The sequence below is a fragment of the Felis catus genome, chromosome E2 (genome assembly GCF_018350175.1).
Source record: "Felis catus isolate Fca126 chromosome E2, F.catus_Fca126_mat1.0, whole genome shotgun sequence".
Taxonomy (NCBI): domain Eukaryota; kingdom Metazoa; phylum Chordata; class Mammalia; order Carnivora; family Felidae; genus Felis; species Felis catus.
Genome location: NC_058382.1, coordinates 60,709,854 through 60,723,123, shown reverse-complemented (window position 1 = coordinate 60,723,123; position 13,270 = coordinate 60,709,854). Strand labels below are relative to the sequence as shown.

General features: G+C 65.0%; 1 protein-coding gene and 1 long non-coding RNA gene across 8 annotated transcripts in view; one reads left to right on the top strand and one right to left on the bottom strand.

Annotated features, from left to right (window-relative positions):
• Window positions 1-628: 628 nt before the first annotated feature.
• On the bottom strand, window positions 629-4,717 carry LOC123382339. Its single transcript, XR_006590569.1, has 2 exons — window positions 4,316-4,717; window positions 629-3,285 (listed from the first exon to the last, which is right to left on the bottom strand). It is a non-coding gene; the product is annotated as an uncharacterized LOC123382339 (long non-coding RNA).
• Window positions 4,718-4,791: 74 nt separating this feature from the next.
• Window positions 4,792-13,270, top strand: part of PIEZO1 (piezo type mechanosensitive ion channel component 1) — a 54,258-nt gene continuing 45,779 nt past the window's right edge. For all 7 annotated transcript variants that reach the window (XM_045046592.1, XM_045046589.1, XM_045046591.1 and 4 more), the window contains exon 1: window positions 4,792-5,148. In XM_045046592.1, the coding sequence (XP_044902527.1) occupies window positions 5,085-5,148 (64 nt within the window). In that variant the 5' untranslated portion in view covers window positions 4,792-5,084. The remainder of the gene's footprint in view (window positions 5,149-13,270) is intronic.

Here is a 13,270-nt window from a genome sequence, read left to right as displayed (position 1 = left end):
AGGCCTGGAGGAGGCCGCGGAGCACCGAGGAGGGCTGGGGAACCGCGCCTTTGACTGGGGCCAGGACCTCCCCCTGCTCACGCAGCGAAACCCACCTTGGCCTGGCTTGGAAGGCGGACTGCTGAGCCTGCCCTGTCCGGACCGCCTGGGTTTTCTGTCCCTGGATTCCTTCAGGGTGTTGCTAGGGGCAAAGATCTTAGAATCTCCCCCAGTGACCAGAGGGAAGCGGGGCACTTAGACGTGGGCCGGACTCTTGGCCGTGAAGAAATACCTCCTCTCCTCTGTGCCTTGGCACCTGGCCGGTGCTCCCCTCAAAGGAATCACGCCCCTGCACAGAGCCGCCCCGAGTCCTCGCAGCCACCCGGCCTCCCTGCCGCAGGGACCCCCCAGGGACCCACCAAGGGCGCACCCTCGGCCGGTATCACTCTCTGGGCTCCGTCCCCTAAAGTGTTAGAAACCCTCCAGTCTTAGTGCTTTTCTTGACAACTTTTGGTGCAGCGTCGATCCCCGGCCTCAGATCCCAGCCGACGAATGTGATGACCCGTCTCACCCAGTCTTCAAGGCCCCCCATGGCGCGTGCTGGGCATGGGCTCGGGCCGCGGGGTGGTCAGAGCCCGCCCGCCGTGCAGATGGCCCCGTGGGGGCCTCTTGTTCTCGCCAGACAAGGGGTCTGTCCACGTTTGACCTGTTCCCTCTTCTCTCGTTCACCTGCTTTGTGCAGGTTTTGATTTTCCACAGCTCCCCCTCTCACCCCAAAAACTGGATGCTGGAAACGACCCCATTTCCCAGGGGGAACCGTGCTCCCCGAGGTCAGGCGCCCTCTGCGACGCAGCCACCGGCCTCTGCTGCTCTGTGCCAGCCTCTCTCCCTCACCCTGTCCCCGTGGCTGCCGGGCACCGTCATCCTTCCTGCCCTCGTGGGCAGAGCGGGAAGGGCAGCAGGCACCGATGTGGGGCCGGCTGTGGAGGCCTGGCCAGAGCCCCCAGCCCCTTCCCTGGAGCCTCTCACCCCTGCCTGCCCCGTGGGCCTGTCAGCCGCGGGGACACCGGACACTGGTCCCACTCATTGCTGCGGGTCTGGGGAGTCCGCTGCTCGGGTCCGGGCCACCTGCTCCTCGCTCATCTCAGTCCCTCCCGCCGGCCCCTGCAGCTGCAGTCGCCTTTACTGCTGAGGTGGGGGGAGGGCGGGCGGGTGGGAAACTGCTGACAGACCGCTAAAAGCTGGGTTCACGTGGAAAATGCCGATTCCTCATCCTGTGACCTTCTCCACCAGCAGGTGTGGGTTTCGGGCCCCACTGGATTCCCGGTAGAAACACGCGAAGGGCCCCCGGCCACAGGCACCTGTGGGCACGTTTGTGCGTCGTGGGCCCCGACTCCCACCCTTCCGACGCAGCCCGGGGGGGCCAGCAGCCAGGTCCAGACCCGACTCGGTGCCGCCGCTGACTCTGGGCCAGTCACGTCCCCAGCTAGGACAAAGAGCCGCTCCTCCCCTGGATCGGCCCCTGTTCTCTGTTTCCAGGAAGCGGGACACTGAACGGGGATGTTCTCAGAGAAACAAAAAGAAATCACAACTCCCCCAAAGTTCATCAAGTCCTTGGCCGGGAGTCAGGAAAACAATATTCAGAAGGAGGAGGGAAGGTGGCTGGCGCTGCTGGGGAGGCTCCCGGGTGGAGGACTTGGGGTGGGCTGCCCAGAAAGCATCCTGCCCCTGCCTGTGTTTCTTTGGTTGTTGATGGTGGTCAACACCCGTGAGACGAGACTCCTCACTGCAGCCCTTTTTTTTTTTTTAAACGTTTATTTATTTTTGAGACAGAGAGAGACAGAGCATGAGCAGGGAAGGGGCAGAGAGAGAGGGAGACACAGGAGAAACAGGCTCCAGGCTCTGACCTGTCAGCACAGAGCCCGACGCGGGGCTCGAACTCACGGACCGTGAGATCATGACCTGAGCCGAAGTCGGACGCCCAACCGACCAAGCCATCCAGGCGCCCCTCACTGCAGCCCTTTTAAGTGGACGGATCGGGGGCAGCGAGTACATTCACGGTGTTGTGCAATCGCCACAACTGTTTCCTGAACTTTCCCATCTTCCCAGACGGAAACTCTGTCCCCGTTAAATACCCACTGCCCGCTCCCTCCCTCCCTCGGCCCCCGGGAACCTCTCGTCTAGTTTCTGTGCCTACGAACTGGCCTCCTCTGGGTGTTTTACGCAAGTGGGATCGCGCAGTACATCGCCCGTGTCTGACTTGCGTCCTGGGCACGCCGTGTGCATGGTGCGTCCGCACGGCCGCGCGCGGGGCTTCGTTCCTCCTCGCGGCTGGAAGGCGTCCGGTGTGCGGGCGGGCCGCCTGTGTTTATCCATTCATCTATCAAGGGACACTGGGGTTGTTTCCTCTTGAGATGAAATCTTCAGAGGCGCCTGGGTGGTTCAGTGGGTTGAGCGTCTAACTCTTGATTTCTGCTCAGGTCATGATCCCAGGGCCGGGTGACTGAGCCCTGTAGGGGGCTCTGCACTGATCATGGAGACTGCTTGGGATTCTCTCCCTCTTTCTCTCTCTCTCTCTCTGCCCCTCTCTCCCACTCGTGCACGGTCTCAACAGTGAGGGTAGCAGGGCTCTGAGCTGTGGGGTGGCAGGACCAAAATGGCTTTGGACTTGGAATGAGAAAGCTGGAATCAAGGCCCGGCTTGTTCGGTGGCAAATGGCCCTCCCACCCACACCCACGTGTCCTCAGCGGCAAAGGATGGGGACGCGTGTTCCCGAGACGCTCCCCTGCCGGCAAGCAGGCGGGCGGGAAGCTCTTTTTCTGAGAATCTGTGCCCGCTGTGTTCAATTTAAATTTCTTTTGTGAAATGTGATACTGTATGTATACAGCAAGAAGTCTAAACGGCCCGCAAGAGTATTTCAGTGGCCATTCTGTTTCCTTCCCGCCCTGATGGCGTGGCCTCGCCCCATGCTCTCTCTGTGTGTCTCTGCATCTCTGTCTCGGTGAGTCTCTGGGCCTGGCTCCTCCTCGCGCCTTGCGTGCTCTCCAGGGATACAGTGTAGCCTGGGCTCCCCACCGCCGCCTTCCTTGGCTGTCACATTGTATCTGAGAGACGGGCCTGCGGAGGCAGAGGGGCTACTCTCCTGCAGGATACGCTGTAACCTACGGAGCGGAGCGTCTCCCGAGGGCGGATAGTTAGGTTGGGTCCAGTCTTTTGCAACCCGCCAGTCTGGCGCGCAGGCATTCTGTTCCATGCGGGGCACACCTGTCCCGCCAGTTCTGAGGCTTCCCCTTCTCCTCGGCGCTCCTGTTTCGGGAGCCAGCGGGGAGGGTCAGCGCTGGGAGCCAAGTCCCCGAAGCTGTGCGGGGGCTGTGGCCCTGCTCGCTCTGGGACCCCCCCCCCCATCCTCGGTGTTCTCCTCACCCCACCTCACACCCTGCTCTTGCGGAAGGACTCACACGAGGCCGGGGCGCCTGCCCTCTGTGCTGCTACTTCCTGACACGTGGACACTTCACTAGAAGGTGGCACACTGGGGCAGGAATCCTCCCCGAGAAGGTGGGGGGAGCTCGGAGGTTGGGGCTGTGGCCGTGGCCGTGGAGACCATCCCTGCCACTGATGGAGGACATCAGTGTCCTCAGCGTGGAGCCCCGCCCCCATCTGCCCCCATCTGCCCCCGTGATCTCCCCAAGCGCTGGCCAGGCTGAGGAAAGGGCGAGGGAAGGCGTCACCCGCCCTTTGATTCTGCCCATTTCTCGCTGCTGTCCACCTGCCCTCCCGTCCCCCGTCCACGACCCGGTGTAGGATGCCCGTGTGGGCTAGCCTTTTGGTCATCTCTATTGATCTCGATGCCTGCTCAGAGACCTTGGCCACACCCCCCATCATGGGGTGAGCCGAGGTGGCCAGATTCTGGCCGCCCTTGAAGGTGGCTCCAGCTGTCTCCACTAGAGGCTGGGACTAGCCAGCATCTGCAGGCGGGGCCTGGGACTCCCAAAGAGCTGGGCCCTATACCCCATACCTCCCCAGCCTCCTTGGGGCTCTGGCCTTGGGGAGGAACCCCCGGGCTCCAAATGTCACAGGGTTCTAGAAAAAGGCCAGGGTCAGACGCGAGGCCAGCAGGAATTGGGGCAGGAACAAGCGGGCAGAAGCGAGGCGGGGGACAAAACCAGGCAGCGATAAACAGCGGCCTTCCCAAAGTCGGGCTCCCCGGCTTTGGCGGAGTCGGAGCGGGCCAGTGCTGGCTGCAGGCTGTCCCGCTCCCTCCGCCCAGTAAGGGACTCAGGACCCGGGTCCAGCCACACTCACGTGGGCCCTTCTCCGCTCTCCTTTCCGAACTCACCTCAGCGGCGGCAAAGGCCAAACTGAGGTGGCCTGGCCGACGTGCCCCGCACGCCCCGGACTCAGACCCCGGCTTCTCCACCCGCGGGGACCGCGGGACCAGGCGGCCGTCCCCGCGCCTTAGCACAGCGACCCGGTGGCGGCCCCGAGCCACCCCGCGGTCCCCAGGGGGCGCTGCGCGCTCCCGTCCCCGGGAGCAAAGCGAAAGTCGCTCCGGCCACGCGGGGCCCGGTGGCGCGTGGGGCGCCGCCCGGGGAGCCGCGCGCTGGGGGGCCCTTTCCCCCGCGCGCCCCCCCCCCCCCCCGCCCCGAGAGGCGACGCCGCGGCTCTCGGGGCGCGGGCTCTTCCCGGGGCGCCTGCCCACGGGGGCGTCCGGGCCGCAGGGCTGGCGCGGCGCGCGGGCCGTCGGGGAAGCGCGGGGGCGGGCACGCCGCGGAGGGCGGGCGGCGGGCGGGGGCCGAGCTTATAAAGGCCCGGGGCGGGGAGGGAGCGCGCCGCCAAGCCGCCGTCCGGCCCTGCTTGGCCTCCGCCCGCCGCCGCCGAGAGTCGCGCGCTGCGCTCCTCCGCGGGGCAGGGCTGGCACCGGAGCGGGCGCCGCGGGCCGCGGGCCGAGGACGCGGAGGAGGCGGAGGAGGCGGCGCTCGGGTCGCCCCCCGGGGGTCCTGGCCGCGGCGCGCGGCACGTGCGCCTCCCCGCCCTGCGCGCCATGTCCCCCTAGCGCCGCGGCGGCGGAGCGACCACCCCCGGCCGGCCCCGCGGGCCCCCCGGGCATGGGGCGGCACGTGCTCGGCCCGGTCCTCTACTGGCTGCTGCTGCCCTTCGCGCTCCTGGCCGGTGAGTGCGCGCGGGGCGCGGGGGCTCCGGGCCGGACGAGGGCGCCGCGGGCCCGCTCCCCCTTCCCGGCGCGGACGCCCAGCGAGGAGATTCCCCGCGACGCGCGGCCCGCGGCGCCCGCATTCCAGACGCATGAGAGCGCCGGGGAGGGAGGGCGGCGGCGGGGTGGGGGGTGGGGGGGGTGGTGGCACCCGGGAGCCGGGGGTGGGGGAGTGGAGGGGAGGTGGCACCGGGGGGTCGGGGTAGGGGTGTGGGGGGGAGGTGGCACCGGGCGCCCGGGGTCGGCGGGTGGGGGCGGAGGTGGCGCCCGGGGGAGCCGGCCGGCGAGCGCGCGGGGGGCGGCTGGTGCCACCGCCGCGACGTGGGGAAGTTCCGGGCACCGGGGCGAGGGCGTGCTCACGAGGGAGGGCCGCGGCGCTGAGGAGGGGGCACCGATCTCTTTCCCTGTTTCGCGTTAAAAAAAACCAAAAAAAAAAAAAAAAAACCAAAAAACGCGCAAACTTGCATCACGACTTCCTGACCAATCTGGGAGAAGGCGGGCTTCCTGCCTGGAGCTGTTTAATCTGGAGCCTCCCGGAGCCCAGCTAACCTCCCGACGGTTCCCATCGCTCAGATCGGCTCCCTTTCCCCTTCCCGGCCCCACCCCCGCGGCCTGGGGCAGGCCTCTGCTTTGGGAACGATAGTTGTAAGTTTCTCCCTGCCCTTCCCCGCGCCCTGGCTTACTCTCCAGGGTCTGTCTAGGGCCGGAGGGGGAACACCCCCCCAGAAGGCTCCGGCCTTAGTATTAGAGCTGAGGGTCCCCCACCCTGGCGTCCGTGTCCCTTCCGGAAAGGTCACTGGGTTCTTGGTGCCCCTAAGGCCCCCCCTGCCTTCTCTGTGCCCGGGGCAGAGTGCCCGGGAACTCATTCCACCCTTCACTGGCCCGAGGCCCCTCCACATGAGGCCATCTTCACGGGGGTGAGCTGGAAAGCAGTCTGATTAAATTCGTTCTCGGAAACATGGAATGATGTGCATTGTGAAAGTCTGTCTGTTGGGTAGAAATCTGTCCGACCGTGGTGGGTGGGGTGTTTTGATTCTGAAAGTCCTTCCAGGGCCTCTTAAATCGCTCCAGGTAGGCCCCTGCCAACTTTTGTTCTAGGTAGGGGCGCGGATCCCCCGGGGCCGGGAATGTGCGGGAACTAGAGCCCAGCCGCCTGCACTGCACTCGGGCTCCCAAACAGACCGTGTTTTGATTTGTCGCAGAGGGAGACCGTGAAACGGGGGAATTTTGAGGACAGGAATCAATGGGAACCATTGAGGTCGGAGAGGAGAGCTTGAGTCAGCCCTGTGTGGACAGGGCAGCTCGGGGTCTGCTCAGGGGAGAGTTCAGGGTCACCTGGCCTATACACCATACTGGCTGGCTTCCCTCCTCTTGCCTCTGGAAAGCCAGACGCACAAACAAACAGACCAGACCTAGCTAGAAGGGGTGAGGGGTGGTGGTGGGGGGACAGGTAAGCTTCTCCGAGGACGGGTTTATCTCTGATCGCCCTGCAGCGCACCTGTGTCGTCCTCCGTCTGGCCTTGCCAGCTGGGAAGGGAACCCGTTAGGCCTGGGGGGGGGGGGGCACTGTGGAGGTGGGGCCCCTTCCGGAAGGACACACCTCCCCCCAGCTGGCGAGCGTTCTGGTGCACGATGGCAGACTGGTCCGGGAATGGGCCACAGAGTAAATATTTTCACATCATGAACTCTTCTGATATTTTTTCCACCCATTGAAACCTGTAAAAACCATTCCTGGGAGCCCGATTTCGGCCCACGGGCCAGAGCCTGCCGGCCTGATAGTTAGTCAGGGCTCCTGGGTTGCCTGGCTCCTGGCTGTTCCCGGTGTGGGTGATGGATGCTGGCTGTGGCTCAGGGTTCCCACCTGGGCCGTACTGGAGTCACCTGGGGAGCTTGTCAACTACTGATGGTGAATTCACGGTGCCCTTTTCTCAGTTTCAAATAAAGTCTATTTAAGAAAAAAACCCCTGACGCCCAAGCCGTGCCCCACGCCAATTCTGTGCCTGGGTGTAGGGCTTGGGCCTCAGTATTTTTTCTTGAGCTCTGGGGGAGGGTGTTGTGGAACCGACTGAGAGCCCTGCGGATGATACCTGAGACTCTGGAGGCTGGTCTCCTGTCCTGGGCGTGGGCAGCTCCCCGGGGACCCTCCTGCTGTCCCTCTGATGGCAAGACCGGCTGCCATTGGCTCTGCTGCTCTTCTGTGTGCCTCCTCGTCCTCTGCCAGGCTTTGGCTGGAAATGGTTGGTTCCGCGGTGTTCTGGAAGTGTGTGTGTGCGGATGCCGGGTGAGGCGTTTGGATGTTGGTCACGTGTGCCCCGTGCCGGCTTGGGCAACGACCACGGTGAGGGCTCGGGCCGTGCTGGGGTGCCCCTCCGTTACCCCACGCCACTCCCTGGACAGCCTGACTCTGCCCCTGCACCATGGCAGACGCTCCCCGGCTCTCAGCTCCTCTGCTGGCCCTGAAGCCCTGGGGGGTGGGGGGTAGGTCCCAGAGCTGGAAGCTTCTAGAGAGATGTACGGGCATTTTGTGATTCCTGTAGGATAGGCCACGCCTCCTGGCCCGGTCCTACCGGGGCAGCCAGAAACACACTTGGCCGTCTGCAGGGAAGGTGGCTACACCATGGTAACTCTTCACCAAGTACGGGAAACCCACGTGGCGCGGCAGCCTGGCCTTGCCTGTCGGCCTCCCCCTGCACCCGGCGTCACCTGCGCCACCCGGTCCCTGAGAAGCATTGCTGTTCAGAATGGGGACACTTCCTTCTTCTCACCGTCGCTGTCCCGACACTCTCGTGACCAGGCAGGCAGGGACAGGGGTGGATTCGCAGTGAGTCATTGTGCCCAGAACCAATGTGGAGCCTGGGGCCGTCCCGCTCCCAGGCCCGTGCTCCCTGAGGGTCCCGCTAGGGAGGGAAGCACCCAGAGCCGGGTGGCCGCGGAGCTGGGGTGGCCCTGGGAAGACTGAGTGAGTCAGCAGGATGGAGGAGGCTGGGTGACAGGACCCCGGGTGTGTGTGCGCACACGTGTTGGGGGAGCTGACCAGGGGTCACCTGCGCTCGTCCCGCTGGAGGCGGGATGCGGAGAGCCCCCCGCCGGCCAGGAAGGGTCCTGCAGAGGAAGTGTGTGCGCTGGGGGTGGGAGGAGTCCCCGGTCTCAGATCCCGGCCCCAGGGCTGCTTCCTGGGCGGTGTCTGCTCTTCTGACCCAGCACTAAATTTGCTTCTGGGGCTCGGAAGATGGAGGGGAGGAAGAGTGGGCCTTGGGGACTCTGCCCTGATGGGCCCCGGGGGCTCCGAGCGCAGCTGCGGGGGACTGCCCTCCGTGGTGCGGTGCTGACACAGGGCCAGCCCACCAGAGGGCCGGAGACACCCCTGCTGCCGCCGCCATCTTCGGGGCGCGGCGTGAGCTTCCTCGTACAGGAAGCCACCCTTGACCACTCTGGGCCTCAGGAGTCTCCTCTGACTTAGCAGTCAGCAGAACGCGGCGTTTTTCTTTGCTGCCTGTTTTATTTATTTATTTTTTAAATGTTTTTAATGTTTATTTATTTTTGAGACAGAGGCAGAGCATGAATGGGGGAGGGTCACAGAGAGAGGGAGACACAGAATGCACAGCGGGCTCCAGGCTCCAGGCTGTCAGCACAGAGTCCGACGCGGGGCCTGAACCCATGGACCATGAGATCATGGCCTGAGCTGGAGTCGGCCGCTTAACCGGCTGAGCCACCCAGGCGCCCCTCTTTGCTACCTGTTTTAGAGGTGCGTGGGCGTTACTTACGTAGGGTTCTTCCATAACGGAGACCTTTTTCTTTCTGGTGCCCAGGGCACTTTCGTGCCTCCGCGTGGCGAGGGGCTCGAGCACTACGGGAGCAGCTGGTAGGGCCGCACACGCCCGCTGTGCGGACCCACGCAGAATGCCTGCCTCCTGCCCCTGGAGGGGAGCAGCCGCGTGGCTGGAGCCTCCGGGAGAGGTGGGGCGGGGCGGGACCAGCTTCTCTCCCCTGAGCTCTGTCCCTACCCTCACCTTTGCACTTCTCTGAGTTTTGGGTGGTTTCCGGATGAGGAACCTCAGGGTTGGGGAGCCTGATTTACTCACCTGAGGTCACGCAGGTAGGATGAAGCTTCTTCTGTCCTGGCCTGGTGTTACCTGCCTGCAGGGGAACCAGGACGGAAAGTCTCTGGGACCGGGAGGGGAGGCCTGGCTGACTTCGCTGGGGTGGGGGGGGGGCGGGGGCGGGGGTGGGGGTGGGGGTATGTCCTGCTCTGAACTTGCCAGGCCCTCACCACTCCCTGGGCCTCAGTTTCCTCGCCTGTAAACCGGCTAATAAAAGTTGAAAGGCGGCACCCAGGTCTCTGATCTCGGTGGTGTCTAGGAGCAGGGGCGGGGCAGGCCTCCCACACGGTCCTGGTGGGCCGGGAGCCCCAGAGCGCTTTTCCAGATGTGCGGCTCGCAGGCTGAGTGCTGGCGGTCAGCGGCCAGGTCGGGTGTCCGGGGAGCTGGGTGGGAGGGGCCACCGCCACTAGGGTCCCGTGCGCTCCAGGCTGCCGGCCAGCCACAGGCGGTGTCCGGGGAGGGGGCGGTGTGGTGTCCTGGGCGGGCTGAGGGACGGAGGGTGTCTGCAGCCTGGCCCCCGGCCACCGCGCACGACGCCCACCCGCGCAGATTCCGGAGTCTTTCCCAAATTCATTCAAACTTTCCCTCATCCAGCTCTCGTGGGACAGAGCTCTGGGCAGGAGCCTAAGTTCTGTTTTGGGGCCAGTGGTGGGTGTGTGTGTGTGTGTGTGGGAGGGGTTTCGTTCTTCTCCCTTTCTGACCAGGCTTGCTTTCCTTGGCTGTGAAGGTCACCTGGGGCCCCCCCAGCGCCTGGCACTCTGGTCCGTAAGTGCCTTTGCTGGCTTTGTTCCTGTGGTGCCGGGCCGATCACAGGTGGGGGGGAAACGCAGTGCAATGGAACCCCCAAATAACGCCTGTAAGACGCACCCCCCAGCAACGCGGCACAGAGCCAAGGCTGGGCTGGGGGGCTGAGCGCCTGCTGGGGAGAGAAGTGGGCGGCCAGGCTGGGGAGGGGGCCCCTGTCTGGAAGGAGCTGAGCCGCGGCCTAGAGGACGGGGGTGCGGGGGGCGGGGGGGCGTCTTTTCTAGGCTCTAATCCCTTGATGGCGGCTGGTAGGAGGTGGGGGTGGAAACTGCGGAGTGCACGGTTGAGTGGAGCCTCCCCGTTTTGATTTCCTGCTTCGTTTTCATTACACAAGTAATAGATGAATGCTTTCCCTGAAACGGTGAAATTTCGGTCAGATGAGGTAAAGTGCCCTTGGCCTCTGAGCCTGGGAAGCCACCAGGCAGTGTGCTGTCTGCTCTCGTCCGAGCACGAGCAGATCCGCCGCGGGGGCCGCGCAGCACTGTGACTCAGTCTCCCCTTCCGTCCTTCCCCGTCAGGGAGTCCCTCAGTTACTGTGGCCCCTGCTCTGGGAGTCCGGGCTGCTCCCAGGTCTCCGGGACCACATCGGTGCTGTCCTCAGGTGTGAGGACGGAGGAGGGGATGGGGACCCAGGGGTTTCTGTTCGTCCCCCGGCAGATGAGGCCGAGGCCAGCCGCCCTGCGCCGTGGGGCAGCGCCCGGGCCAGCCCAGCCCGGCCCGGCCCCTGGGTGACGCCAGGCCGGCCTCAGGCCGACGTGCGTGGCCTCCTGCCTCCGTGCAGCCGTCTCGCGGGGACTCTGCTGAGTGGGGTGGGTCGATTTTTCTGGTGTGTTTTAATAACATAATTATAGGGAGTATTTTTAGGTTCCGTCTAACGGGCTAGCTGTTTACCAGGCTCGACCTGCACACTGTTTTTCTCCCGAGTATATATAGCCAGGCCGCTGCTCCTTCCTCGGGCTCAGGCTAAAGAGGGACCAGGCCGCCTCAGCCGCCTCCTGTGGTTTCCTCTGCCAGCGGAGCGGCGGCTGAGATGGCCCTAGAGCCAGCCGGCTCCGCAGGCGGGACAGGGGCCTCGCGGACGGCGGCGGGGGGGGGGGGGGGCTGTGGCTGGGTGAGGGGCACGGTCCTCAGACGGCTCCCCGTGCAGCTGTGTCCCGGCAGCATCTGGGGGGTGTCAGCTGGCCGGTCCCTCCCCCAGCTTGGGAGAGAGCAGAGCTGCTGCGGGGCGGGGGGGGGGGGGTACAGAGGGGCAGGGCAGGGGAGGGCCAGGCGGGGGGTCCCCAGTGGCCCCTGAGGAGGAGTCTTGATCTGTCATCCGCTGGAATCAGCAGGGCCTGTGACTGTCAGCTGAGCCCAGGGTCCAGTCCTGCCTCTGTGAGGGCGTTTCCACCCCCGCCCCGCTCACTGATTTCTGTTCATGGTTGAAACAGCGTCTAAAGCAACACCTCACCGGGCGCCTGGGGGGCTCGGTTGGTTGAGCGTCCGACTCTTGATTTCGGCTCAGGTCAGGATCTCACAGTTTGTGGGTTTGAGCCCCATCCCTGCTTGGGATTCTCTCTCTCTCCCTCTCCCTCTGCCCCCTCCCCTGCTCTCCCTCTTTCAGAATAAATAAAGGAACGAGAAAGAATTCATCACTGTAACACCCTCAAAGGGGGTTTTAAGGGGAAACCACGTGGTCCATCCCGGGGCCCCGCCGAGCTGGTCTCTGTCTCTCTCTTCCCTCCTTTCCTGCGTGCGGTGGCCGGGGGGGGGGGGGGGCACAACTCCCGAGGGCCGGTCGTGGACCGAGGCAGGTCTGTCTTCCTTGGATGGGGGTGGGGGGGTCTTCTCACACTCCCCAAAGGAGCACGTTGCCCAGGCTGGCCGCGGTCACCCGCGCTGAGGTGTTGGGCTCCTCCTGGCAGGCTGGCACGTGTGCCCTTGTGACTTCCAGTCTAGGTGCAGCTGGGACGTGGCCTACAAGCCGCCCTCGCGGGTGCAGACTTCACGGCCAGCAGCCCCGCCCCCTCCTGAACTGCCCCCTGGGCTACAGACCTTGTTCCTTGGCCCCGACCCTGAGGCTGTGTGGCTGACCGGTCACTTGGGCACGGACCTCTGTGTCATCTCTCCGACTTCGGTGTTCACTCGTGACGTGGGGCCCTGGGGGTGCCGCCGTGGAGGGAGAGTGGCCGTTGGCACAGGTCGGCCCGCCCCGGAGCCGCGACCCTCGGGCCCGTGCCTTCGGCCTGTTAGTGCATCACGCGTGTCTCCCCCGTTCCTGGGGCGGATCTCGCCCCAGGCCCTGCCCGTCCTTTCCTTTTGCCCCCACGTGCCTGTGGCTGCCCTTCCCCAGGGACTTGGTCACTGCCACCATCTTTCAGTCTTTCACTCGGCAAGTATGTTTGGAGAGCCTGCTCCGTGGCCGGCTTCCCGGGTCCAGACGGGGTCCCAGCGGAGGACGGTCCTTGGTCCACGCCTGTGTTTTTCACTGAGGCGTCATGTGACCAAGGACGCGAGCTTAAGTGTCCGTCCGGTGCGTTTGACAGTTGAATACGGGTCACGTGAGCGCCCCCCCCCCCCCCACCAAGCTGGTGCTTGTGCCAGAGGCACTTGGCGGTCACCCCCCACGACTGACCTCTGCCCCCCAGGTTACTTCTGCTTGCCTTTGGGGCTCACGTCGGCGGGACCGCCTGCGCTGTGCGAGTGCGGCCCGGCACCGGTCGTTGCTTCCGTCCGCTGGTCCCCGACGTGGACGCCCCCCACCCCACCGTCTTTCTGCTCCGGGTGGGTTACAGTTGCTCGCGCACACGGAGGTGGGATTGCGGGGCACGGGGCGGTGGGTGCCTCCGGGAAGCCGCCGCCATCCCGGCGTTTCGTGGTGCCCGCTCCCGGGCCGGGCGCCCTCGCCAGCACGTGCTGACCTCGGGCTGTCCCCGCTTCGAGGGCGTGACGTGGGTTCCGTGGCTTTGGACCGCGCCGCCCTGACACGAAACGGTGCCCCTCACCTTCGAGGTCTCCGTTTGTGACGTGCGTCTGACAGTCACCTGCTTGAAAACGCTGGGTTGCGGGTCTGTCTTTTACGTTTGACTTGCGGCTGTTCTTTGCGGGCCTGGATTCTAAGGTCTTGGTCGGTTTCCCTGCCTCCGGTTGCCGACTCTAATCATGCCCCTGACGAGGTCTGTTGAAGAGCCGGCGTTTG